The sequence below is a fragment of the Aythya ferina genome, assembly GCF_964211825.1.
Source record: "Aythya ferina genome assembly, chromosome: W".
Lineage (NCBI taxonomy): Eukaryota > Metazoa > Chordata > Aves > Anseriformes > Anatidae > Aythya > Aythya ferina.
The window spans coordinates 212,003-237,660 of NC_140313.1; the positions used below are offsets into that span (position 1 = coordinate 212,003).

A 25,658-nucleotide genomic window follows, 5' to 3' on the forward strand; every position below is an offset into this window, starting at 1 on the left:
CCAGGGCTGTGAATTCAACCTTGTCTCATGGGAGTGGGGGGTGAGGGCAGGCAGAAGAATGCACTTAGCTCTATAGCAGTAAATGTAAATATAAAAGAGAGGGAGAGAGACTTTAAAACCTCCAGGGGGTCAAAAAATTAAGTGCTGTGACTCGCTTAGTGCAAAGTTAGAAATGATCCTAATTTTTTAACATGACATTTTTCCATGGGAAAAAGATGGCTTAAAAAAAAATAATAATAATAAAAATTGGGGGAAAGATGTGCCTTTTTCCATTTTTTCAAACTGATCAAAATGCTACTAAATGTGTATTTTGTAATTAAAATTGTGCTTCTGTTGCATAACATATAGGTAATCACTCATTTAATACTGCTTTCAGAAGGAAATATATATATATATGTAATAAAATGTCTTTTTCAAACATTTTGAAAGAAAACCAATATTCAAATGTTGACGTTTTTTGCAAAACTTTTTTTTTTTTAAAAAAAAAGGTTTTGAACACCTCTGTACTACATATAAAAAAGCATAAAATGCTACAGCTTGGGACAATAATGTCATTGTACATAGGAATGAGTGGGGCTTTGCAGGAAACCAAGGCTTGGTAGCTATCAGTGAACCACGAACCACAAGCAATGCAGACTCTTCCAGGCTGCTCCAGTGTCGCATCCTGCCGGTCTTCAAATGCAGCTCAAATCTAAGCTGTCAGCACTGCCCCTCTGCTTGGCTTCTGTCTGAGCCAAATTCTGGGGCTTGGAATACCAGCATGTAACTTGTATAGTTCACTGCATTTACTCTAGAAGTTAACTCCAGGCAGAGGTAAACATAAACCTGGCCTCCCTGGCAGACTATGCCCAGGCAGTGCACCCAAACCATGAGAAAAAGTGTGTCTTTCACTGGTGTTGAATGACTGAGTCCGCAGGACAAGCCAGACCCATTTCAACAGCCTTAGGTTCAGGACCAAGCAAAATTTTTTTTTATTGTTATTTTTTTTTCCTGTGGAGAAGCTAAGCGGGTGCTGACCCGACAGCTCCCACTCCCCAGCAAGGGGGACTGATGCTGGGTAACAGCTAGAGCAGCCCAGCCCCATATGAGCACCCAGCTGGCTGCCTGTGCCACTGGCCCGGAGACCCGAACAACCTGGGCCAGCACAGGACACCTCTCTGGCCCTGTGGGGCAGAGCCCTGTGCTTAAGGCAGATGTGAACATCGACCTGTCTCTGCACTTGCACCGCAATGAGTTACCACGCATGCTAATCCATACAGGGGCCATACTGCTCTAACACATGGCTGATGCATACCATGCTGCTCATGAGGAGCCCAAATATTCTGTGAAATGAAGTACTTTGTAAGTTTTACAAGAGATAGTCTGTGAATGAAATATGCAGGTGATTGTGTGTAGCAACTTCCTACAGGTTTATAAGTCTCTCTCTTTCTCTGTCTCCACCCAAACAAGTAAAAATATTCATTCAAAATGAATAAATGCACTAAATATGATTTGTCTCCTTTCTTTCTCTTTCCTTCCCTCCTTGCTTCCCTTTTTTCCTCTCTCCTCTTCTCTCCTCTCCCCTCCCCTCTCTCTTCTCTTCTCCAAAGCACAGAAGATTGGTCTACAAAGCACAGAGTGTGCTCCAGATGTGCAATTCACCCTGTTCTGAATTCCCTTTGCCAGTGCTGGGTCATGTCCTTCACCACCTGTGGTGGCTCTGCCAAGCCCTGGGAAATTAGAGTTTTGTGGAGAAAAATTGGGTGGTCCTATGGATTGACTTTGCAGAAGGCCCCACCACCAACAGGGAGGATCTTCCAAGGGATGCAGAAGACAGCTGGGTCTCCTCAGACTTAAGTACAGGAAGAACACCTGCCTCTTTATCTGGCAGCTTAAGTCCCCCCATTGTGGCAGCCCAGAGCAGCTTGCCACATGCACTTGGACAGCACCTCTCCTTGCAGAGTGGGACAACAGTCACCCACAGCTGCATGGCGGCAGTGCCGAGGGGCAAACAGACACAGAACCTGCCACGTGCCTTGCCTGCTTGGCCGTCTGGATTCTCCGGTGAATCCAGGCAGCACCTGCAGGCTGCCCTTGTGCCTCCACGAGGCAGAGCAGGGCTCAGCCCTGGCTGGAGAGTCCCTGCCCTGCCAGCTGTGCACCGTGCTTGGTCCCATCCTGCTGGGAGCTGGTGGAGCTGGGAGATGGCCATGATGCCAGAGCTGCCAGTGGAGAGGCGGGCATAGGTGGCAGATGCTGGCCCATGGGACACCTCTGTGCAGGAGGGTTCTTGGCTGCTTGCAATCTTCTTGAGAAAGCTTGGCAATGACTGCTCAAATCTGAGTTGCAAAGTTGTTTTAAAGCCTGTTATTAAACATTTCCCCCACCGCAGTCCCCAAGAAAACACTCTTCCCTCTGTATTTATATAAAGCTGGTAGGTGTCTCCACACTGTTCTGTTACTTTACAGGGTGAATTATTTTATCTCTAAAACACCACAGTAAACAAGTCTAAGACTTTTGACCTTTGAATTAAAATGTGCCTGGGACATCCAGAAAATCTTATTGAAAGCATCTGGTGGTTTAAAGGAGCTAATTAAGTTCGTCAGCACATATAGGATCAGCATTTTCACGGTTTAAAGGGTCAGAGAAGAAAGTACAGTCAGAATCACCAAACAAGTGATTAACGAGATTCAAAAAAAAAAAAAAATCAGGGTTAGCAGAGGCAAGCGGGGCTGGGAGGTAGCTGGGGGCTGGCGTGGGATGGATCAGGGACCCCGTCCATGGCAGGGGACGCTGCCTGGCCCTGGTGCTGGCCACAGCCAATCTGATCTGCTGCTGGAGCAGCCTGGGTTGCCATTGGCACCATTTTTAGTGTTGTAGATGTAGAAACTCTCAGTCCGGCATGGCCTCCGCTCCAACTGGCGCCTCCCTGGGCTGCCAGGGCTTGCGCCTGCTCCCGGGCTGGCACTAGGTGTGCCTTGGGCTGGTGGGGCCAGCGCCACTGCACCAAATTGCCCCAGCAGCTCTGTGTGGGTCAGCATGATGGCCAGGGCCTGGCCGCAAATCTGCCCTGCTGGCTGACCCTGGGCAGCACGGTGCAGCTCACCCCTCTGGCACCAGCTGTCCCCATCCTCCCACAGCAGCTGCAGAACTATGGGGTAAAAGCTGTCCTGGCTCCCACAATTGTTTGGGGATTCAGGAAGCTGCCCCGGGCGCTGTCTGGAGGAGCCATGTGCTTATTTTAGAAGGCAGGAGTGGTGGTGGCAGGCAGCAGAAGTGGTGCTGAGGCCCTGCTGGGCTGCAGGCAGGATGGAGGGGCTGACAGTGCCCAACCATGACAGCCAGCACCCCAGGACCACCACTGCCAGGCGGCACCTCCACCACAGAAAGCTCCCAGTGACCCGTGGGCAAGGGCAGCAGGCTTGGGGTGAAACCAGCGGACCCCAGAGACGGCAGGGCCTGCACCACTCCCAGCTGCCCCCATCCCCAAGCAGCCAGTGTGGCCTCTGGAGTGCAGGGATCCCTCAGAGCTGGGCACTGCCATCAGCCTCAGGGGTGCAGCATTTCTCAGGGGTGAAGCATTCGCAGGGCCTCAGCACTGAGGCCTCCCCACAGCTCATTAGGCTTAGCCCTGGGGACGATTCACGGGGAGCCTGGAGCACAGAGGGCAGGCAAGCAGCATGCTGACACCAATTTGACTCAATTAATATAAATAGATGTATATAAATACATCAGTGTGTCTAAACACACCTATCTACATAAATACCTGAAGAGATGATGCGATGAAAAAGCAGGCTTCTGTCAGTGCTGCCCATGTCCAGGCGCAGCGGCAGCCCTGTAGCGGAGCCCCAGCGGCTCCCCCTGCCCGCCAGGCCGCACTCCTGTGCCGGGCGGTGCCGCGGCCCAGAGAGGGGCTGGGGGCTGCTCGGGGAGGTCTCCAGCAGCTGCCGGGCCGTGAGGCTGGGCACCCTGCTCGGGGGGCTGCTGGGCTGGGGGGACCAGGAGCTGCCTGCCCACCCCAACCGGTCTGTGAGTCTGGGATTTTGATTCTGTGAACTCGTAAGGACAATAAAGTAAGGTATTTCTCCAAGGTCTTTCACTAAATAATCTTTCTCCTAAGGCTGCTGGAACCTAAAGAGTTAGATACTGCATGTGCGTGCTTGTCTGTGTGTGCATGTGTATGTGTGTTTTGTGCATGTGTGTGCAAATCCACGTGTATATATGTGCATGCACCTGTGCGCATGTGTGCATATGAGTACATGGCTGTATGTGCACGTGTGTGTGTGAGCTGCACGGAAGAGGAGCAGATTAAAGGCGTTAGGTCACATGGGAGCTACTGCTGGACCTGCCCTACCTGGGATTTGGGTTCTTACAGTTAATAGGATCGCTGGAGCTCAAGGCCGTCATCCCATCAAGATAAATGTCTCTGGTGCCCACTTTTAAGCAATCCGAATTCAATTAGGCTAATTGGAAAACAAGTAAAGAAGGATTTCATTAATATAGCCTTACAGCATGAACCTCCACTCCCCCGCCCTGGAGGGATGTTCAAGCATGGCAAACCCAAAGCCTGAGCCCTTGCACCAGGCCCGTGCCACTTACCGTCCTGACGTGGCCACCCCCACTCCTGCCACAGCCATGGCTGCTCCTGTGCCCACCACCGAGGCAAGCACTGGCAGCAGCTCACTCCAGCCAGTGCTCCCTGGGGTTTCTGTCCTGGTGGGGAAAAAAAAAAGAAAAAAAGGAAAAAAAAAAAAAGCTTTCCTAGAGATGGAGGAGAAAAATCCCACCAGAAAGGAATCAGGAGGTGACTGTCAAGGTACAAGTGCTGAAGTGATGGGGAGGCAGCAGCTTTCTCATACATCATGCTTTCAAAGAGATTCTTGAACTGCAAACTTCTGCAGAGAGAGAAGCAAAGTCAGTTTTTATAGCTTTTAACAATCTGTGATGTGATTCAGAGCATGCAAACTGCAGCAGGGTACAGGTTCCTGCTGGATGAATATTCCCCCTGCATTGTCGATTTGCTGTCTGACCTTGAAAGTCCTGTTCATCTCTCAGGGTGGCAGTCCCTGCTGAACATCACTGGTCTGGAGAATGATTTCTCACCTGCAGACTGACTTCAGCTTCAGATGTCTTCTCTACAAGGCAGCAAATTATTTCGGCTTGACATAAAGACAAGAGAAAAGGAAACACGAATCTGGGGCATTTTATGGTGCCAATTTCACTGTGCAAAGCCCCATCCAGTACACTTCTCTTAACAGCATCAACAGGTTCAAAACTATTCCCATTTAGTCTTCATTATGCATAAACCAGAAGTAGGCATTGGGGACAGCTGCACTTTAGAGATTCTCCATCTCAAGAATTCTTGTTAGCTTCCAAACATAATTTCAGCAATAACTGTTGCAATAATGCATTGAAACTAATATTAATAAATTAAAAAGGTGGTGGATCAGGGGCCGCCTTTGGATAGACAAGTAATAAATCGCACCTACTTGATTACCTAATGAATATTCTCAGATCTGATTGCCCTGTACATTTCCAAAGAGCAATGGTCTTTGTGAAGCTGTGACGTACCATCGATTTTTTTAGGCTTCATACCTATGAGACATATCCCAGGAGACTGTGACAACAGAGATTCAGCTAGCAGCCAGTGCATTAGACCCTAAAGGAAATGTTCAGATGCCCCCCTTTCATTCACCACCCTAAACTCTCTCTGTTAGTCTCTGACTATTAGAGGAACCATCAGAGTTTCTGAGGAACCATCAGAGTTTCTGTGCTGCAGTCAGAACCTCCCTCCTCAGTGCCATCTGATGCTTCATGTGTGTGTGTGTCAGGGCACTGAAGTCAGCATGTATAAAGCAGGGCAAGAGAGAAAAGGCAGCTCCAGAGCTGGAAGAGACAGAGCTGGTCTCTGCTCTAATACAGTTTTTTCCATATTTTTACATGTTTTGACCCAGGGAGTCGCTGCTTCCTTCAGCAACTCCACTCCTCTGCAAAAACAATGACAAAAACGGCTCTAGACTTTCTGTACGCCTGTAATGATCTACTGCTGAGGAGGGAGGAGACTGCTCTACTGGGGAGGAAGGTCTCTCATGTACGGTGTGCAATGTGCACCCTGCTTTGGGGTGGAAGTCTTCTGCTGTATGTCACATTGGAAGTAATAGCAAAAATTCTGAGTCTTGTTCCTGTATTTGCCAATTCTGACAGGAACCTGAAAAGCTGCATTTGTGCCACGATCCAATACCCTTAGTGGCTCTTAACTGCCAGGCCAGGGTCTGACTGAAAAGCTTATGCTGCTTCATCTCACCTTGCTTTCCTTGCTTTTTTTTTTTTTTTTTTTTTGTGTGTGTGTGTGTGTGTTTGTGTGCTACAACAAGCAAAAAGGATTCCCAAGTGTGCCCAGGGTTTCTGGAGGAACAGGCATGTTTAGTGCTGGTTGTGAGTGCCATAAAAACCCAGCTCCAAATTAGAAGAAATTAGGGACATTGCACAGTTCATTCATCTTCGCTAATGGAGTTCTTGGGAAATACACATGTAGATTAAAGGAACACAATGGCCCCTGGCTGATTGCTTTGAGTACCCTCCAATGCCCCTACAATGGTATTGACTTGCTTTTTATATCGTGCACAAAAGCCACACTAACCTTTTTTTGTCTCTTCAGTTGGCCTCTTCCCTCTTTGCCAATGGATGGCTGAGCTTCCTCCCACCCCCCCTCTCACTCTCCCTGGAAGCAGCCAGTGAGGGCAGACCTCACCTGGAACGTTTAGGAAAAGCTGCTGAGCTACAAGAAATTAACTTTGGGACATCAGACCATAAACCTTAAAAAGGTGTGGGCGAGGGCTGAAGCAAACGCTGCCAATCGGGAGGAAGACACAAAGATGGAGTGAAGATATCCTGAGGGAAGAAGCCATACCTTTCAGTAGCACGTGTATCTGGAAGAAGCAGTACCAATGTTTTTCATTCACATACACCCTCCTCAGGCTCGAAATGGAAGCATCTTTGAAGCTAAATGCAGGCTGAAAACCACTTTGACGCTTTTGTGTTTGTCACTTTAGCTGGGACAAAAGATGGTTGGTACCTCAAAGAAATGGGCAGGTGCTAGCAGGAAAAAGTGATAAAGAGAAGGAAAGAGAAAGGCAGGGAAAATAATAATGCAGAAAGAAGTAAGTTGGAGGCGGGAGACACGATGCTGTTCCCCAGTTAGGACTGCGTTGAGCTCATGTCCTCCACCAAGCCCGGTGCAAAGCAGGGTGTGGGATCAGCTCTCCACCTCACCTTCAAAAGCAAACTGTAGATGTCCCATGCACCCTGTCCTGCCTTCTAGCCTCCAGCCCCACTCCCTCAGCAGGGGACTGGGCTGCCGAATTGGCTCTGCTCACATGGCCTGTCGTCCTCTGTCCTCTCGGGAGTGATACCAACAACTTGAGCCCAGTCACCACCACCCCCGCCCCGATACCTCCGGAGCTCATCCTCCCAAAAAGCCCACGTGCGTTTTCACCCGGGCAGTAAACGTGACTTGGAAGGCTGCCGAACCCAGGGCAAGTACCCCGTCGGGGGACCACAGCAGCAGCTTTTACCCCCGGGGCTTTTCACCCTCTGCATTTAGCCGCGGGACAGTGCCACGGCCCCCTCGCGCCTCTCGTCCGAGATGAACACCGCCTCCGCGGCCGAGGCGCCCTCCAAAGGCGCGGGACAGGCGTGGGCTGGAGCTGCCGGGGCGAGGAGCGTGTGCGCGGGGGTGCTCCGGGAGCCTCTGCCCCGGGCCCGTCCTCCGCGCTACCGCCAAGCGGCCCCCGCGCCCCGGGCCCCGCCGTGCCGGGTCGCTCCCCCCCGCCTGTCCCACGACGGCTTCCGACGGCGCTCGGCCGGCCGCGGGGCTGCGGCGGCGGCGGGGCCCGGCGGGGCGCCCGGCCAGGGCCGGCCCCGGCGGCAGCGGGGGGCCGCCCAGCCCCGCCTCGGGTGGCGTCGCCCGGTGCCGTCCGGGGCCGGCGGGGCGGGGAGAGGCGGGGGCGGCGGCGGCGCCGGGGGGGCCGGAGGGGCGGGGGGCCAGCGGGCGGCGGCGGCGGGGCCCCGGGGATGCCCTGCCCCCCCGCCAGGCCGCAGCGGCGCGGGGCCTCGCCTTCCCTCCGGCCCGCCGCCCCCCGGCACTCCTCCCCCGCCCCAAGGAGGCCAGCCCGCCGGGCGGCGCCGTGCCAGAGCTGCCCGCGCCGCCCCGGGGCCGGGCGGGAGCGCCGCCGCGCCGGGACCCCGGGCCGGCCGCCCCATGCACCCGCCCGGCGCCCCGCTCGCCATGGCCGAGGGCGCCTTCTCGCTGTCGGCTCCGGCGGCGCGCAGCCCCGGGGGGAACCCGTCGAGGCTGCACAGCATCGAGGCCATCCTGGGCTTCAGCAAGGAGGACGGCCTCCTCGGCCCCTTCCCGCCCGACGGCGGCGCCGGCAGCGCCAAGGAGGCGGACAAGCGGGGTCCCCGGCACGGCCTCCCCAAGATGCCCGGGGAGCCGCCGCCGGCCGAGCGCCAGGGCCGCGCCGAGCGCTTCCAAGGTGAGCGCGGCGGGCGAGGGGCGCCGGGTCCCGGGCGGGCGGGCGGCTCTCCCCGCGCCCCGGGCGGCCGCGCTGCCGCTGACTCGCCTCTCTCCCCCCGCAGAGCCGTACTGCCCCGGCAGCGCCAGCCCCGAGCTGCCCGCCGGCGGCGGCGAGGGGAAGCCGTCGGACGAGGAGCAGCCCAAGAAGAAGCACCGGCGGAACCGCACCACCTTCACCACCTACCAGCTCCACGAGCTGGAGCGCGCCTTCGAGAAGTCCCACTACCCCGACGTGTACAGCCGCGAGGAGCTGGCCATGAAGGTCAACCTGCCCGAGGTCCGCGTGCAGGTAACGCCCGCGCCCGCACGGACGGCCCCGGCCCCGGCCCCGGCCCCGGCCCCGGCCCCGGCCCCGGCCCCGGCCCCGGCCCCGGGAGTGCTGGTGCAGCACGGCCCGGCCGGGCTCGGCGCAGCCGCGCGTTGCCGGCGCCGGCAGCCCCCGGCCCGGCTCGGCCCGGCCCCTCACTCGTGGCAGCGGGAGGCGCTCAGCCCCGCCGCGCCGACGGCCTCGCTGCTCCGGTGCCGCTGCCGGAGCCCCGGCCGGCGCCCGGCCGAGCGGCACCGCGGGGCGCGGGGCTGCGCCGCAGCTCCGGGCTCGTCTCCGGCCGGCCCCGCTCGCACGGCCCCGACGCGGCAGGCACAGACCGGCGGAGCCCGGGGCCGTTTCGCGTTTGGCCGCCGCCGGTTAAGCGGCGTGTCCCGCTCCGGGGCACCGGGGCGGCAGAGCCGGGCGGTGGAGCCGGGAGCGGCGCGGCCCCAAGGTGGCTCCGCACAGCCCGTGCCCGGCCAGCGGCAGGGTGTCTCCAGAGGGCCCTCACCACGCTTCTTCCCCAAGCCCACGGGGAAGCACCTCCAAGTCCGCTCCTGCCTCGGTGCCTTCTCCTGCCCTGCCCTGCCCTGCTCTATTCCCTCTGCTCCATCTCATGTTTCCCTCTGTGCCCGGGGAAGCCTTTGCCTTCCGTGGCAGTGGCAGCGCTGTCCGGGGGCAGCGGTGCCTGGCTAACACGGCTGTGCTTGCAGGTGTGGTTTCAGAACAGACGGGCCAAGTGGCGGCGGCAGGAGAAGCTGGAGGTGACCTCTATGAAGCTTCAGGACTCACCTATACTCTCCTTCAACCGCTCACCACAGGCGACCCCCATGGGCCCCCTCAGCAGCAGCCTGCCCCTGGAAACGTGGCTCAGCCCGCCTGTGCCCAGCGGCACGGCCCTGCAGAGCCTGCCTGGCTTTGTGGCCTCTCCGCAGAGCCTGCCTGGCAGCTACACACCACCGCCCTTCCTGAACTCTCCGGCCGTGACCCACGCGCTGCAGCCCCTGGGGGCAATGGGGCCACCGCCGCCTTACCAGTGCGGGGCCACCTTTGTGGACAAGTTCCCCTTGGACGAGGCGGACCCACGCAACACCAGCATTGCTGCCTTGCGGATGAAGGCCAAGGAGCACATCCAGTCCATCGGCAAACCCTGGCAGACGATCTGAGCTCCTTCTTCCAGCACCTGGGACAAAAGCACTGGGAAGGCTGGTACCGGGATGCCCAAGGGATGCCCTTGACCCACTCTGACTCCCCTGGACAAGGACCTGACAACGGAGGGCTGTCCCTCACACCAGCTTTTTCCCCATGCCCTGGCTTGCTTTGTATTTTGTGGTCTTTTTAATCTCCTTTTCCACATGCCCTGCGGAGTTAGGGGTCAGATCATAGCTTAGGAAAAAAATCTCTTTCGTTCTCCCTTCTTGGCTGGATGCTTTAGTTGCAATAAAAGCTGAAGTAGGGCGAAGAGCGGCGTAGGGTGGCTGGGAACCAAGGCCTGTGTGATCTGGGGAGGGTTTTCTGTTTGCACCATTAAATGCCACAACTGGTGTGAAGCCTGTGCGTTGTGTGTCTGCACAAGGGGGCTGCCCAGGCCAGGTCCTTCGCTGCCTCTGGCGTGTGGTGGGGAGCCGCTGGCCTGGCCGTGGCCCTTTCCCTCCTTGCAGCCTAGCCTTGCTGGGGGTCTCATGCTTCCCCCTGCCCCTGGCTGTGGTGGCTCCCTTCAGTCACTGCCGGGGGCTCTTGATGGGGCCAGAGGTGTGGTCCCATGACGGGCGCACACCCAGCCAGTGGCTCCATGCTCTGCAAAGAGTGGCCGGGGTCCCACCAGGGCCCAGCTGCAGCGTTCCCACACCCAGCAGGACAGCCCGGGGTGGGATGGGATTTGCTGCCCCCATCCTGGGCTGCCAGCCCACGCCACCACCTCGGAGAAGGGTCCGGTAGGTCCTGCAGGCTCCTGGCTCCTCAGCCCAGCCGCTGCGTGGGGGCTGACTGGGGCAGCTGGCCTGGCAAGGCTGGGGTGCTGGCAAGGCACTGGGCCGCGCTCACCCCACACTGCACAGCACCCTTCCCGAGTTGCCTAAACTAAATCTGCGGCATCTTTATTTTCCATTATCTCCGTTACTGCCCGTAATGGGGCTGAGAAGCTGTAATGAAACATCCCTTCTCCTCCACTGGGCACGGGGCGCTCTGCACACTCTGGAGGTTGTGGCAATTAACGTTTCTCATTAGGGAAGGGAGAAGGATGCACAAGCGTCCTCATTGTGTCCTGGGGATGATTCAATGCAGACTGGGAGACCTCTCCTTTCACCATTTCCCACTCGTTGTGGCCAGACAAAGGCTGGCTTCTAATTATATTTTCACAATCTGTGCGTATCTTTAAGAGTCCTGTCAGAAACAAGTATGTCAGCTTTGTTCAGCTTCACTTCAGGGAGCTTTTTAACCTCAGACAGCAGTTTCTAAACATCCCTTCACAGCCTCCTCCACAGCAGCCCCATCCGTTGTCTGGAGAGCTCCTTTTGCAGATAATAATGAGAATCCCTTTATTTTGAAAACGCCTTTCCCTCCCTCTTTGGCCTCTGTGCGCATCCAGCCTGCCTCTTTGTATCAGGCCCCATGCTGTGTCCGGGCTTCCCTTCCCCAGCCGTGCTGGCCTGGGGGGCATGTAGGTGTGCCCCGCTGCCCCTTTTACAGGTGAGCTTTGTATCGCTGAGGATGCCCAGAATACGGGGCTTGCAGTAAGGCACATCTCCTCCGGTGGCTGTGAGGGAGAGATGTCTCCTCGTGTTTGTGATGTGCCTGCACACCTGGGCTGCGTCAAAAGAAGACACGCATTAACAGATGTCTACACAGGCTGCACACACCCTGGTACCCCAGGGACAGGAACAGTCCCGCTTGGTGTTACTCGGCTTAAAACCCTCCTGCACATGAATGCATTTAATTGTCACCCAAAACCTGTTTCCCGTGCTTCTTGCTCACGATTAGCAAGCAAAACCCCGAGATCTCAGTGGTGTTCTCCCCCATTTTGCTGCTATTACCCTCCCTCCCTGTTGCCTCCTATTCTCCTATGTCCTGCAAAGCCACGTGAAAGACCCCCTGACTTTCTGTTCAGCACCGGAATCAGCATTGACGCTCAGTAACTTAGAGTCAAGCACTAATAACAGACAGCGACAGGACAGCAAAGTGAAGACACCTGTTCACTTTTATCAAGCTCTTGATCCAAAATCTGCAAGCAAAAAATGGTAATTATGTCAAGCTGTGTCAATTGTTCTTTTACTTGGATATTAAGCAGGTCTTTTTTATATTTTGTAAATGTGAACCCTGCAATGGATTATCTACACACAAAGATCAGTTGTGTGCTTCAAGGAAAGTGACAAGTTTATTGCTAAAAAGAAACATTCTAATCTGCTAAACATGAGTGGTCACAGAGAGGTAAATATTTTTAAAACCAATAAAGGGACAGAACTTGCATCTCTCTCCTACCTTGTCTGGTTTCCTGTATTCCTACACTTTCTTTCAAATTGTCCCATTCCATTTTAAAAGCTCATTTGTTCAGTTTGTTGTAAATATCTTCTCCTCCTTAATTGGGTGCTGAGTCTAATAATCCTGCCTCGGCTTGTTAACTGTACAATGGCAGTCAGAGTTAATGACCCATTAGTGATTAATTCCTTAACCAGCATCTAATTGCTCACTGTAAAACCTTTTCTTAAAAGTGGATTAAATCATCTAGATCCTTAACCACTTCTTTACTCTAACTTTGCTAAGACTCTTAGCCTGGCTGTTTCTGAGTGATCTATTTATTCTTTTGCTTAAATTGTATTAACAAGCTAGTATTGTTAGTGTCTATATTAAACTTCTTTGCAACATCTGAAGTTCTAAGGAAAAATTACACCAATAAAAGATAGCAAGTGAAAATATTAAGAAATCTACGCCCTTGCAATGGAGACAATTTCAGACAGAAAAGGTTGTTATGCTAACCATGGCATTTGAGAGAAGTGGACTTGTAGGACAGGGTGGCCAGGACATGGGAACAGGTACTTGAGGTTATTGGATAGTAACTTGAGGTTATTGGTAGGGTAACCGCTCATGGCAGTGTGTAGGCTTTGGTGGGTGAAGCTGTAAACACTCAGAGTTTTCAGAAGTGTGGCCTGGTCTTCACTCAGTGTCCTGGTTACGGGGCATTTGGCAGGGGCTGCCCCGGGAGACTCCTGGGAGGGATCGGTACATGCGGGACAAATCCTTGCCACCATTCCACACACACAGATGTGCACAGATGCTCTCCTGGAGGTACCGCACCTCCTTGCTCAGGGGATGTGATGAGCCGGGAGAGGCAAACCTTGCTGGGACTGGGAAGCAAGACAGTGTATGTCTGCTACCGGTCAAAAGGGAATTACTCATAGTTAAATTGGCCATGGGGAAGGCAGCCAGTATCAGTAGCTGAGGAGCTCTTTCCCCTTTCCTTCCACATTGCATTTTAATTGAATGAACAGGCTGAGCTAGGACCCTAGCTATGTTTGCAAAGCATTCCAATACATTTCCAGGTAAATCCCACACGACCTGTCTGAGCTTCATGTTTTTTACCTGGGGAGAGGATGGATAGATATACATTTATTCATATTATACAGATCATGAGATCACCCACTGTGCATTTGGCTTCAGAATTTTGGAAAAGTAAAATTGAATCACCATCTCTGCATCTGCTTCACCTGTAGCAATCTCTCCACTTGCAAATGAGGTTAATCCTGGGTGATTTCTCATTAAGATATGAAATGTGGAGAGGCGGACAGCTTTTCCTGAGAAGTCTTTCCATCAGGCTTGGCTGCTTTTACCCAGACAGAAATCCCAGGCTTAATATAGAGAAGTGCTCTGTAAAGTTTTGTACAGGTCAATAGCATGAGCTATGCAGGAGAGAAGACAATTATCATCAAGAGCTTTGAAGATCTCTGAATTAGTAGTTACAAATAAAATGTCATCATGAAACTTGGTCTCAATGCCACCATTTCTCAGCAGAAAGTATATTCTAATCTCTTTTCTTTCACAACCCTGCTCAAAATCCTGTCAGTATTCAAGAAAACTCACAAAGAATCCTGACCTATTTGAGTAGAATTCTGACCCACAGTTTGGCTCAGCTGCTTTCCAGTGAAGCAAGACTGGCTCTCTCAGTCCCTGATGGATGGTGTCAGGAGATGTGGCCATGTAGGTTGGCACTCATTAGTACACCCTGCTGTCACCCCTCTACAGCAGCGAGCTGGCCATGGTGTCTGCTCTACAGCCATGACAGGTCACAGCCCCAGAGATGAAAGCACACAGAGCTCAGTCACAGTTCAAATTTCTTTTCTGGGCTGTGGGAGTCTGGGGCAATTTTGTTCCCTTCCTCTGCTGAGGACTTGTTAGTGTCTGCAGGTGAGATGGAGACCTGAAGGTTCTTCTTTCCAGCTGCCTCAGCTACATCTGGCAGGGGTTGCAAGTAAGAACGTTCAGGTACCTCCTATTGGGACATAATGTGAAATCCAGCTCCAACAGGCATTAATTCAAGGGTTTTTCCTTCATCTACAGTGTTCTTGGGCCAGACATTCAAATTCTTTCTTCCATGCAGTCAGCATTGTCCTGTGTCACTGATGCCATGGGATATAAACTTGAAACTTTATTGACTTCCTTCATTATAGTTTGTCAGCCACTGAGTACCCATTTATAAAATCCCGTCATGGGAGCAAATGATGGAATAAATCAAACAAAAGAGAGCAGAATAAAAAGCAAGGAAGGAGATACTGATTAGGACATTATCACCCTGACAACATTACCAACTTTTCTGGCACAGTGAATATTGTGTCTCCTCTCTCCTAGCATCTCCATGTCCTGCCAATGGATGATGTGAAAATTGGCTGACATGTGGCTGTCATCTCTTTGGCATATGAAATTTCTGCCCCACTAAGAACCATGAAATAAGCTCTGGTCTTGTACAGAAAAGAACTTAAATTCAGCTGGGCAAGACTTTCAAGAAAGAGTTTAACTGTAGGCAGTAGGAATTTGGATGGCAAGAACTGAAGCTTTGGCAACTGATACTCAAAGAAGGGAGTGTTGGGGTAAACAAAGAGGATGGTGTTCCAGTTGCTGACCATCTCAGGTAGGTCAGATGTCTCTCTATTGAATCCTTCTCAGAGAGGGGGCAGCTGCAAGGAGTAAGACAGAACACTGGACAAACCCAGAATACCAAGGAGGGGATGCTAGTTTTAAGCCGTGTTTTTAAATAAATGGCTCCTCAGAAAGTTTGGCCCACCAGCAGCCCTCTCCTGCTCAAATGCCACTGCTGGCTGCAGAATAGCTCAAACACAGCATGGCTTGTATGGCAGGCAAATCTGCAGAGGGTTATGCAGATGCCATAAACTAGTGTTTATGGTGAACCCATCATAAACATGCTGATCCCCTACCCCCTCCCTGCAAGATCCTGCCATATACTTTCTAGTTTATTAGATGCTGCCTCTGTGGAACAGGAGAGTGCCATTTAACACGCAGAGAAACTGTGTCTCAGAGACACATGACTTACCCAGTCATCAGACAGGGATGGTACGACTGAGTTACCTATGCATATGCTTTTAGTGACATTTGGGATCCCTTTCGGGTAGCCTGAGCCATCCACACAGGCCAGGCACATACCACACAGGCTTTGCAAGAGAGAGAGCCCTGCTCCCTCAGACCCACAGCCAGAGGCCAAGGCTGCTGGTGGCAGCAGGTGCTGTGCTTTGGATCCCACCTGGAGTCTGTACGAAGACTGCCTGAGCCTTTGGATGGAGCTTCGGCTTTTGGGCTAGGCTTCTTCTCCTTCCTGGGTGTGCAACACACGCACGCCTTCAGTGCCTTTGGCCACATGAAAACTCAAAGCCACCTTCCCAAGTGCCCTTCTGATTTGGCTCAACCCCTTCCTCCACTCTGCCTTCACCACCGACAGGGCAGGGTGAGGGACGACTGATTCAGATGTATAAGGAAAACTTTCCAGGGATGGCATCATAGCCCTGGGGGTGCGTGGTGCTGGCTGAGCTGCAGCATGCTGAGCAAGATCCTTCCGCCTCGTGTGGTGTGAGGGAGGGGAGGCAGGGCTGGAACGCCATGAGAGCAGAGCGATTTCGCTGAGGTGCCAATCCTACCTGCGGGCCAGGTCTCACGCTGTCTTAGGGCAGGGCGGTGATCGGCCAGAAAAAGGAGAAATGGGAAGCGGTAAGCAGGCTCGAGTGACAAACGCCCCGGGCCAGCAGGTAAGTCCACCGGGTCTCCGCCGCGGCTGTCCTAATTTGGGATGCTCGCTGAGGTGCCCGGAATTTGCCCTGGAGCCCAGGATACCTGCAGCGAAGCGCGCAGGTAACCACCGGCCGTCTACTGACCGCTCTCCCGCACGGCGAGGGGCCGGGGGCGGCCGGGGGCGCCGCGGCCCGGGGCTGCGTCCGCTGCGAGGCATCCGCTGGCCGGGGGCGCCCCCTGCCGGGACCGGGCGGAGCTGCGCCACCGGGCCCGTCCCGCCGGGCGGCCGCGGCGGTCCGTGAGGCGGGCCCGTGCTGCGGCAGGGCGGGCGCCTCGCCGATGCGCCGCGTGGTCGGCTCCCCGGTACACGGCACGGCTGGGTTCGGAGGCTCCCCCGGGTGCCCCTGGTCCCCCGGCCCAGCAGCCCCCCGAGCAGGGTGCCCAGCCCCACGGCCCGGCGGCTGCTGGAGACCACCCCGAGGAGCCCCCAGCCCCTCTCTGGGCAGCCTGGGCCAGGGCTGCGGCACCGCCCGGCACAGGAGTGCGGCCTGGCGGGCAGGGGGAGCCGCCGGGGTCCGCTACGGCCCGCAGAAGAGTCGGGAGATGCTGTTTGCTATCACAGTCAATATCCCCAAAAGCTGTGTCGCTCAAACAGAAACTGGAGGTTCACACTAGCCTTGAACTGAGAGGGTCCTAAAGCCAAATCTTCCATCCTCTTAAGGGGGGAAATGCAATAAATGCAATTATGCCAAAGGAGGGCATACCAGTGAACGAGCAGGATATTGTATATCCCACTGCCTGGACAGAGTGCCAAACTGTGAATTGCCTTCTGTAGCCTGGTCGGCCTCATTGCTCAGCTCCCATCATGAGATCTCTCCAACCTGCACAGCTAGCTTGCGAGTGCCTGAAGTCCATTGTTGCCATCAGTCATGCATCTCAGATGCATGGTTTGTGGCTGGGCTTGCTCACAGCTGCCTGAACCTAGAGTGGGCAATGTGGAAGCCAGCTCACACCTGAGTGTCTCAGTGATGCCTTTTCCAGATCCTTCCCCAGCAGTCAGTGCACACCGGTGTACCTAAGAAGTCCCTAAACAACTGCATCAGAGATTCAGATGTGTTCAGACCACTAGCTACAAGGCTTGATGCTCCGAAAGGGATGAAGATGCCTCAGTAGTGGTACTGAAAAATGGGGCGCTCTGACATCTGGCTCTGACCTGTGCTTGCCTAACATCTTGGCCACCTTGCAGTGCCCTGCTCTGCAGGCATGCTCCTTGCAAGGTCCCGCCGGTGCAGGTCCTGTTCTCTCTTGCCTACTTTCTCCTTAACCCTCCTAACCTTTTATCCCCGAGTACACAGTGGCTCAGCCTGTGCTCTGGTGTTTAATGAACAGCAAACGCTGGTGCCCCTGCTCTTGTGGTGAGTAAACAGCTCATGGACTGTGGCACTGCTGTTTTAGGAGGCACCGTTTTCTTTCTTATTCATTCTTCTCTGACCCAGGTCTGTTACTCCTGTCATGATGAGACAGTCTATTACCAAAACTTCCAGATCCTTCTTGTAGCTGCATCACACAGGCACAGCTGTGAGCCCATGACTTGAACAAACACTCCTGCTCCACAGCGTGGGCCAAGGAAGGTAGAAACTACGCTAAAGATAGATCTTTGTCCAGATCTGCTTCTCCTGCTTTGTGCTGGGCTTCCCCTCATCCTTACGATCTGGTCTGTCAGTGCTCTCACTTGAGAGGTGGCAGCACATTATCTCCTTGTCTGGGTTTTTGATGAAGGGACTGTCCAGTTGTGTACTGAAAACTACAAGTAAGCAAGGAGCATTGCTTAGCTAAAATGTGTTGTAGCCCCACAAAAGGTGTCACTCACTTGTTCTCCTGGGAGGCAATGTTCTTCCTTTAGACTCCTGTGGAAACATGAAGGTGCTGGACCTGCTAGTCACATCTGTAGGAGTGCATGTGGGGGGGGAACATGCTCAGCTGCCACTTCGCCTCTGAGTCAAACAAGGCAGAGCATCGCTCAGCAGACCTGCCTGCTGCCTGCCGTGGCAGTGCATCGCGTTCCCTGCACTTGGTGCAGAGCTACCTTGAGAAGGCAGTGTCAGCTCCCCCTTATTGAACAAAATGACAGGCCCGGGAGCAATTCAAGAAGAGCTTCAGTGGAAAGTGAATCATTCTATTGTGTCTTTGTTACTAGCTATGACACAGCCAATTTCCATTTTATTAAATAAAAGTATAAACTCGGCCTTTTCGTTCAAACTATTTATTGCAAATGTTGAAATGTCATGTAATTTTAAACTAAGAGATGAACTGATTAGATAGACGTTGTATAATTAATTGGAAGACCCTTCCATGACAATTATGCATATCAAAGCCATTCAAGTGGGAAAATGCAACCTTTAAAATGAAGTAGAGTGTAGTCATTGCTGAAACATACAAGAATATTTGTATTTAGATATTTTACTCAAAGGAAATATTGTTTACAGAAAGAAAACCTTGTTGATTATCTGATACAATCAAGTGTTTGTGAAACATAGTCTCTTATGGAAAGTATTCCATTTCTTCAAGGTTTAGAGACCTTCTTTCAGCTTGGAGTGTTCTCTTTCGTATTCACAACTTGAAGCAAATACTCCATCATCTAATAAAGAAAGAAAAATAGTATTTATAGATGAGTCCTGACAAAAGTCACTCACTAAGTTAATAAGCCTAATACACAGGCTGCTCTGTGTATTCAAATAAAAAACAAATTCCTAATAATCTTTCCAAAACAGACCTCATTTTTCTCAGTTAGCTTAATAACCAACTTCTGAAGTACGAGGAAAGTCGTTCTCCTGAATAATTCAGTCTGCCATCTCATTTATATAATGTCTCATTAGTGATAAAAAGCCAAGTCACAGAAACAATTTAAAGATTATTTTCCAACTTACTTTTTGCACTTAGAACAGCTTGCAGAAGAGATTTCCTTTCTGTCCTTTAACTACTTGAATTGTAGTTAACGCACTGAATAAAGAGCAGGCAAAGTCTTCATTTGCTAATTTCATTTGCATTAACTGAATATAGGAAAAAGTAACTCAGGCACACCACCCTAAGCCTAATTTCCTGTTATGATCAATTCTTGGCCATTTTGGCTATGTGTGTACTATGATACTTATCCTCCATTGGTTCAGTCTGCTAGAAAGGGTTTTTTAATTATGATTATTATTTTATTGTTATTGAGAACTGTACAGCACAGTGTGAGCATCAGTGGTGAAGAATGCACTGAGTGAATGTGAGCTAATAAACAAGACCCTGAATTGAATTACCTGAAGGAAATATCTGTATTTACTGCTGCAGACTCTGACTTTGGGGGTAGTAACTTCCGACTTCAAATTTAAAGTTCAAAATTTAAACTACATCAGTTACTTTTGAAAAATTCCATGAAATAAAGCACCAAGTATATTCAACATGGAACCCCTCACATCCAGAAAAATCTACAGAATCAAAATCCAAAGGTCATTTACACTCCTCTGTCACTGCATATATGTATGTCCGAATTTCGTATGTACCAGAATTCCATTTTTTTAAATAAACATTGCCACTTTTAAAAAAGGTAACAATTACCATTAATTAAAGGTTTAGGAAATTATCACAGTCTTCTAAAATCAAAGCTTACATTTAATCTTCAGGTCTCCTGCATCAGGAAGGCAGATCTCAAGCAGATGTATATAGATATATAGTTTGATTTTTAGGTGCTGGGTTTTTGCTTTCCGAAGCCAATGGGAAAAATACCTTCCATCTTCTCTAGGCTGCATATAATCAGCTGTTTGTGTCCAACAGGCAGAAAGGACAGCTTTGGCACTTCTTTCATGATTATGCTTTACTTCAGGATAGAGACAAACTAACTTTATGCATTGGAAACAAAAGGTTCTATGGCAAAATGAGGTTCTGCCAGTTGTTCTATGTCTTAGTTACAGGAAAGACATATTTATTTTACCCCTCATTTGAGAATTCTGGAGACTTAAGGCAATAACCTCATTATTCCATGTATATGTTCAATGCCTGACCCCAAAACTCTGGATATTAATTTAGGGTAAAAGTACACATGTGAACAGAATTCAGTAAGGGCAATATCTGTCCTTTTTAAGTATGATTTATTACCAAATAGTTATAGACGTCAAAATATTTCCCTCTTTACATAATGTAATGGAATTTGTTTGTCTAATTTGATTACAAAGCTGCACACAGCAGAGCTGAGGATGCAATAAATATCTTACTTTTTAGATAGTATTAATCACAGTTATTATAAGCATCACTGTCATAAAGCCATAGCCAGAAAGAAACATATGGACACCATTCATATCAGTGGTGTAAGAGACGTAAAAGCACAACTTACTTTAATGAGTAAATCTTTATCCTTATGCAAGTCAGTGACAAGATATTCACTGACCACTGCGCTAGGATTCCAAGAGGGAGACCAAGGTGAAGTTAGCTGAGGAATATTAACTATATAATATCACTGTAGAATATGGGAAGAAAAAACTCTTCCCACTGATGTCTTTAATGGTGTGTATTATTCTTTCTATGCTGTTTCAATGTCAACCAGAAGAATCCTGCAACTCTATCACCATTTCTGAATTTCGTGCATTACAAAGAAAGGAGTTTTCTAGTACATTTTGCAGTTTACTTGATAAGTCTTTTAGACTCAGATTACTTTCTGTAAAACCTCACGAATATCCTTATGAGTAAATTTCACAGGATTTTCCAAAAGAATAGGGGTGAATCTGTACTTGTACCAAATCTGTACTTGTACCAGCCTTGTTACCTCGTGAACTAGGACTCATAAGTACACTAACTTAAGCGAGGAAGAGGCTGGTCCTAGGTGCACATTAAAGCTTGTTTGTAGCCACAGATTCTTTTTGCGTGACCAGAGATGACCACAGTAGTGGTCCACATCATCAGCCAGAAAAACTGATGCCCGGGGGAAAAAGACTTTGGCGTGAGCCAAATGCAGACCGAGGAGCTGAATACACCCTCCAGTTCAGCTGCTCCATCCCTTGGGGCTGCGGCACCTTGAAGGCAAACATGATAATGGCACCTGGAATGGCAACAGAAGGGAACAGCTGGTGTGATGTGCTTTGCACACAATGCTTTGCCTTCTCTCTGCATGCACGCCTGTTTTTCACACTAGCTCGTTTTTGCTGAGTTGATACAGAACTTGCTGTTGGTGTGGTCATCTCAGCACGAAGTGCTAGGAAATAAAAGAATATAACAACCGAGCAACTTGAAGGCAATCCGGACACTGCAATCTGTTGAACACCTGTCGAATTTATGCCCAGTAGCAAATCAGTTCATAAACAATATAATCTGTGACTGACAATTTCTAATCAAGAGTAAAATCCTACTTGACTGAATGACTAGTGCATTAGGCACATTTCTATTATTTTTCTGGACAACACAACAGTTAGATGAAGCCAGTACGTCACTGTAACACAAAAGTTGACTTTAAGGAATGTTTTTACAGATTTTGTCTTACTTACATCTTTCCAGCTGCTATTGTCATCTGTCTCCCAGGTGTTCCTCGTATACCAGGGAAGCCCTCCTTTTGAGAAGTGAGCACTTTTATTTTCATTCCCTTCCAGCAGCCGTAACAAATATTTGGACATTTCTTCCCACTGCAGAGAGTCATCCAGCTGCTTAATATTTTCAGGTAGTGCTGAAAATGGGATCTTGTTTTCTTCTTCATAACCATAAGGAAAATCTCCAGTGCTCTTTTTCCCCATTAAATGTCCTGTAAGAACAATGACTGTAGCATGAAATTCACCCAGACAGGCATGGATTTGATAGCTCAAACATCAGCTGGAAGTTCAAATTGACCGATAGTGTGAGGGAAGGAGAGGGAAGGGGAGAGAAGAGCAGGGAAGATGTTGAAACTGAAGCACAGCTGGGACTGGAGATGTTGTCGGTGTTGTGCACAACTGGTTTCCTACATTGGCAGAAGGAATGTTTCTCCAAACTGGGCAGAGATGACCACGCATTTTGCCTGGAGCTAGGGAGGGGCACCTGGTTAGATTTGCTGGAATAAGGACTGGACGGAGAAGCTGAAAGTTTTAGACTTTCCTTGCCTTGATGTGGGATGTGGGAACTCTAATATTAAAGTCTACGCTCCAGTGCCTTTCCAGCAGCTGAACTGGATGCGTTTTTGCCATCCCATGCTTTGCTGCCATTAAAACGCAACCGTAATCGGCGCTGGGCTGCGAAGGAGACCACCGGGAGGGGCCGGCTCCGTGCTGCGCACCCCAGGGCAGCGGCTGCGCCTCGGTGCTGGGGAGCTCCGGCTCCTGCCCAGCTGCCCTCGGGCTGGCCTCTGGTTGCCGATCTGAGCACGGAGGCAGCGGGAGGCGACACGGTCACCGCGTACCCGCGCCCTCGTGCAGCGCAGCCCCGTACCGCGGAGCGCGGCACGGCGGGGCCGGCAGCACCGGGGCGGGCGCGGCCGGCGTCGCCCCTCCTGTATCGCCCGTGCGCTCGCCAAGTGCCGGCACCGGCACCCCGTGCCGGCCAGAGCCCGGCGCTCCCGGGAGCGGTGCCCACGGGACGGCCCCTGGCGGGGACGCGGAGACCGCGGAGCAGCAGGTGGACCGGAGCCCGACGGGATGGGACGAGTCGGGACGGGTCGGGACGGGACGGGACGGGACGGGACGGAGACTTACCCACAGCCCAGTGGCTGCCGCGGGGGTAGATCTTGGTGAGCGCGGGGGAGCCGCCGGGCTGCAGGGGCGCCGCGCCGCCCTGCGCTGCCAGCAGCGCCAGCGCCAGCAGCGGCAGCGCGCCGGGCCGCCGCGGGCCGCCGCCGCCCATCCTGCCGCTGCCGCTGCCGCTGCCGGTGCCCCTGCCCGTGTCGGGGTCGGTGCCGGTGCCCGTGCCGCCGTCGAGCCGCCCTCCGCTGCGAGCCGGCCCCCGCCCGGGCTCCGGCTCCGGCTTCGGCTCCGACTCCGGCTGGGCCAAGCGCTGCCGCCGCCGCCCCCCTTTATACGGAGCCGGGACCGGGCGCGAGCGGAGCTCCCGCGCCTGACGCCTCCTCACGGGGCCGGGGCTGCGGCCGCCCCCGGCCCCCGTGCCTTCGGCCTGCCTCCGGCGGGGGCGGGGGCGGCCGCACGCAGCCCGGACCCCCCCGCTCCGGCGGGGGGAGGCGAGGGGGCGCCGCTCCCGGGGCTCTGCGGCCGCCCCGTCGGGCCGCCCTCCCCAGCCGCCGCCCCTGCACCGGCTGCCCCGGGGCCGCTCGCCCCGTCCCGGCCGCTCTCGGGGACGCCGGGGGATCCCGTACTTGCGGGGAGCGCCGGCAATTTCGCTCGTAATTTGCGAGTGTAAACCAGCAGTTGCAAGCCAGCAACTTCTGAGAAGTTTGAGATCCCCTCGGCCCCCCTCGGCCCCCTGGCGGGTGTGCTGCCCTGCGGCGGCCGCGGGCGGGCCGGGCGGGCCGGGCGCCCCGTGCCGGGAGCGCGGCGGGGCCGCGGCGGGAGCGCAGGAGCCGGGCGAGGGAGCGCGGGTGCGGGCGGCCGGGTCTGAGAGCGGGGGGGTCTCAAGCTGCCAGGCCAGGCTGCAGCACCCGGGAGCCGGGGTGTCTGCCTTCCCTCTCCGTTACACTACCCTTTGGAAGGACTCGACGGTCCAAACGAATCTGCCTGCGTACAGAAAGCACGACCATGTCCCCAGAACTGATTTGCTGCTCTAGCCTGAAATGACTGAACGGGGTGACAGGCTTTTGGAAGAGCTTACGGGAAAAAGTTGCTCCAGCATTTTTTTGAGGCAGAGAAACCATTGTAAAATGACAAAACACAAAGGACAGCATCATTTTAAGTTCATTGAGAAAAAAGATGTTGGGCAAAGAGTTCCTTTGAATTTTCAGCATTGCATGAAATTACTGTCACATGTGTTTATGAATATGACTCTCAGGTTTGCAGGACTTTATTCTTGCCTTGCAGAGAGACCCTGTAAACTTTCCAGCACTCTGAGGCACCTGGAACTGGCCGACTTCCTGATAGTTAATGGGTGAAAGGATTTCCATCCTGAAGAGATGCTGAAGAGGAAAGGGTGGGTGAGTCGCTGAAGGAATCAACAGAGGACTGTGGAGGCCACGAAGAACTGGAACAGTTAAGAGCGTAGTCAGCTCCAGGTACGTAGATTTGGTGGAGGGAAGGTGGATGAGTAGTAGAGGCATGTGGAGTCCTGATGTGCTGTTTGTCCCAGAAGAGAACAGACACAGGGATGTAGTCATCTGGAATTGGCACAGTTTGTGTGCTGGTTTAGTGTCTAGAGAAATGTGTCAGGATACAGTTAACGGAGCTAACTGCAAGGGACTTGCCAGGTCCTTCAGCTGACCCTACAAAACTAGAACCGAACTATACCCATAGTTCTTTCTTAACGGAAACTACCTTGGGTATAAACTAACATAATTACTGGGCAAATTATCTAGTACAATCACTTGTGAAGTCAATTGTGTGGCCTACTGTATGAGCTAAATTGTTCCCTTGTTTAGTCTTAGTTTATTGCATCTCCTTTTACTGCTTCATGCGTTTCATTCTTTTATTTTGGTTATTAATTATGCATTCTTGTTTAATTTACAATAGTATTTCCATGCCTCAATCAGGAGTTTCACTGTGCAGCCTGCAGCACAGCTATGGAAAACACGTGCTCTGTGCTGAGCAACAGATGATCAGCTGCATCATTGCCACCCGTGGGAAATTCTAATTGCTCATCACAATTCGAGACAGGAAATGGAAAATTCAGAAAACTGTCTATTTTCAGAAGAAAGCAAAGCAAAACGTTTGCCTTCCCTAAGCTGCAGTGGCCGTACTGAAAGCATTCCAGTTGTCCTCACCTCCCTGCCTACTACTCTGGAGCCACTGTGCTGGGGCCCCAGCGTGCTCCCCGCCACCCTGGCCTTCCCGGCCCACGGCCCCCAGGCCCGTGAGCACAGCACGGTGCAGCACAGCCCCGCATGGCGTGGCCCCGTAGGGCCAGGGCCCGATATCGACAGAGCAGTGGTTGGCTGCTGGCACTGCCACACGGGATAACCTGGGAAACCACTTGCTTTCTGCTGCTACCTTCCACACGATGCTTTTGTTACTTTTCAGCCATTTCTGGTGGTTTTGCCTCTGTTGCTTTCTGCTGGGTTTATTGCTGATGAATAGCATAAACCAAGGTTGAAACCTCTGATCAAAAAGTCACATACAGCTAAGTCACACATGGCTGTGTGCAACGCCTATGCTGTTAGCAGGCTTTGGCTAGCAGTGCCAAAGCATGAATTCTTACTCAGTTGATTGTTATCAAGCACTCCTAAGTCTCACTTGCTACAAACACTATCCAAACAAATAAACCTGTCTCAGATTTTGTATATATACTATGTCTTCGTATGTTTCATGTGCTAAAGGATGTGCCTTCACATTAAATCTCATTTCACCCTGTGTTAGGTTACTTTAATTTGAGTTTGCTCCTTATGCACTTCCATTTTTGTATCTTGCACAATGGTCTTAATTTGTTTGCTCTTTAGGTCATTAAAATTACAGTGAAAAGTACTGATCTACAGAA

The 25,658-nt window shown here is 52.2% G+C and overlaps 2 protein-coding genes and 1 long non-coding RNA gene across 4 annotated transcripts; 2 read left to right on the forward strand and 1 right to left on the reverse strand.

Moving 5' to 3' along the window:
* The first annotated feature begins 7,935 nt into the window (after positions 1 to 7,935).
* LOC311426533 (retinal homeobox protein Rx2-like) lies at positions 7,936 to 10,414 on the forward strand. The gene is given in 4 exon segments (XM_084502950.1): positions 7,936 to 8,207; positions 8,209 to 8,516; positions 8,620 to 8,846; positions 9,578 to 10,414. Coding segments are annotated over 4 exon segments (1,143 nt in total). The 5' UTR covers positions 7,936 to 8,052; the 3' UTR covers positions 10,031 to 10,414.
* A 7,924-nt stretch (positions 10,415 to 18,338) lies between these two features.
* On the reverse strand, positions 18,339 to 23,165 carry LOC311426506 (gastrin-releasing peptide-like). Its single transcript, XM_084502870.1, has 3 exons — positions 22,781 to 23,165; positions 21,608 to 21,858; positions 18,339 to 18,729 (listed from the first exon to the last, which is right to left on the reverse strand). Exons 1-3 carry the CDS (start codon positions 22,926 to 22,928, stop codon positions 18,676 to 18,678), a joined length of 453 nt encoding a protein of 150 aa, XP_084358996.1. The 5' UTR covers positions 22,929 to 23,165; the 3' UTR covers positions 18,339 to 18,675.
* Positions 22,199 to 25,658, forward strand: LOC311426507. Of its 2 annotated transcripts, none has more exons than XR_014686791.1 (3): positions 22,199 to 22,703; positions 24,053 to 24,243; positions 24,698 to 25,658. It is a non-coding gene; the product is annotated as an uncharacterized lncRNA (long non-coding RNA). The 2 variants fall into 2 exon arrangements; XR_014686792.1 differs by lacking the exon at positions 22,199 to 22,703 and adding an exon at positions 23,321 to 23,508.